Source organism: Triticum dicoccoides, unplaced genomic scaffold (genome assembly GCF_002162155.2).
Source record: "Triticum dicoccoides isolate Atlit2015 ecotype Zavitan unplaced genomic scaffold, WEW_v2.0 scaffold137945, whole genome shotgun sequence".
Classification (NCBI taxonomy): Eukaryota; Viridiplantae; Streptophyta; class Magnoliopsida; order Poales; family Poaceae; genus Triticum; species Triticum dicoccoides.
Window position 1 is genome coordinate 592 of NW_021197666.1, and position 1,778 is coordinate 2,369.

Genomic DNA, 1,778 nt, shown 5'->3' on the forward strand with positions numbered 1-1,778 from the left:
AAAAGATCATTATTTCTGTAACACGAGATATTCAGAGGACCCAATCATCAGTTCTTAGAACACAACCTTGATTGCAAAAATATTAGCTTGCATAAGACAGCAATAAGATCACTTAAATCAATTTTTTGCAGAAAGATGCCCTATAGACCTGTGTCTTATTAGGGACGCGTCAACTTATTACACACCTAAAACACAGTAGACAGATTACAGTGAGTGCACATATTTAGAATACCAGAAGATCTCCAAGATGAGATAGGTTGACATTCATGTGTCCAGAATCAGGGAATGCTTACCTCCCGTGGTATCCTTCCATCTAATACGAGCTGACCGGGGACCCAATCATCAGTTCTTCCAACACAAGCTTTCCTGTAACACAACTTCTCCCAATTTCTGTAACTTGCGTATGACAGTAATAAGATCACTTACATCAACTTTCCGCGGAATCGGGGTTGGCCTCAAAGGGGGGCTGGTGAAGGAGTCGATGACCTCATGCAGTGCGGAGCCCAGAGAGGGAGAACCTGTTGAGCGATGTGAGCTCGTGGATTAGGATGAGCGAGGCCAACGTGACAGCGGCGCTGGCCTCCTCGGAGCTAACGGCATCCACGAAGGGCGCCACAACGTGGCGACTGGGAGCGAGGGCGAGCATCACCGGCGGGGGAGAAGGCGAGCGGGGACAGGGGCTCGACGGAGCGGCGTCATCAGCGGCCGCAAATGGGCGTCCGAGGCCGTGACGCATGACAGGCAAGGCGCTACCTCCGCGTAGCTCACTCCGGCCGGAAAGGTGCGGCAGCGCCTCCATCTACCTCTGCCGCTGAGGCAATTTGCTCATGGCGGGGAGCATCTGGTCCACGCTGTTGCTCCTGCTTAACATGGCAGGTGCGCTGCTCGCTCCCTCACCCCGCGCTCCTCATAGCCTGCGACCGGCCTCCGCCGATGATGACGGGGACATTGACTTCTTCTTCTTCCCCTTCCTGGTGCGCTACAAGAGCGGACGCGTCGTGCGCTTTGTGGGCACGGACCCCGTGCCGGCCTCCGTCGACCCCGCCACCAGCGTGGCCTCCAAGGACGTGGTCATCGACGCCTCCGTGGGACTGGCCGTCCGCCTCTACCTGTCGAGCCTCGGCAACGGCACGAGGAGCGGGCGCGGCGACAGGATGCCGCTGGTCGTGTTCTACCACGGAGGCGGGTTCGTCACGGAGTCTGCCTTCTCGCCGACGTACCAGCGGTACCTCAACGCGCTCGTGTCGAAGGCCGGGGCGCTCGTCGTGTCGGTGGACTACCACATCTCGCCGGAGCACCCCCTCCTGGTGGCCAAGACGACGCGTGGACGGCCCTGGGTGCTCAGGAGCACGCGGTCCGGGACGGAGCCCTGGCTGTCGCGCCGCGCCGGCCTGATGCGGCTGCTCCTGGTCGGCGACAGCGCCGGGGGCAACATCGCGCACAACATGGCGATGCGCGCCGGCAAGGAGGGCCTGGACGGCGGCGGGGATGTGAGGGAGCGGGATTTGGGATCGAGGGGGTTGTGGCGGCTGGGAACCCTAGCACCGGGATGGATCGGCCGCGGATGGGGCGTAGGGTTGAATCGGCCGCGGCAGCGGGATGGATCAGCCGGGGAGGGGGAGTAGGGGTGGATCGGGCGTGAGATCGGGCGTGCGAAGGTCTGGTCGGCGGCGGACTTCGATCTCCTCTGGGCAAGAGGTTTTTTTTTGGCAAAGGTTTTTTTGGCTGTGATGGGATGATGACGAAAAAAACGATGGTGGGGGTATGACGAAAAAAAA

The 1,778-nt window shown here is 59.7% G+C and overlaps 1 protein-coding gene across 1 annotated transcript; it reads left to right on the plus strand.

Moving 5' to 3' along the window:
• Positions 1–827: 827 nt before the first annotated feature.
• Positions 828–1,490, plus strand: LOC119343709 (tuliposide A-converting enzyme 1, chloroplastic-like; the record flags this gene model as incomplete). Its single annotated transcript, XM_037614526.1, has 1 exon — positions 828–1,490. A coding segment is annotated over exon 1 (663 nt), but the record flags the coding sequence as incomplete, so codon positions are not given.
• Positions 1,491–1,778: the final 288 nt, after the last annotated feature.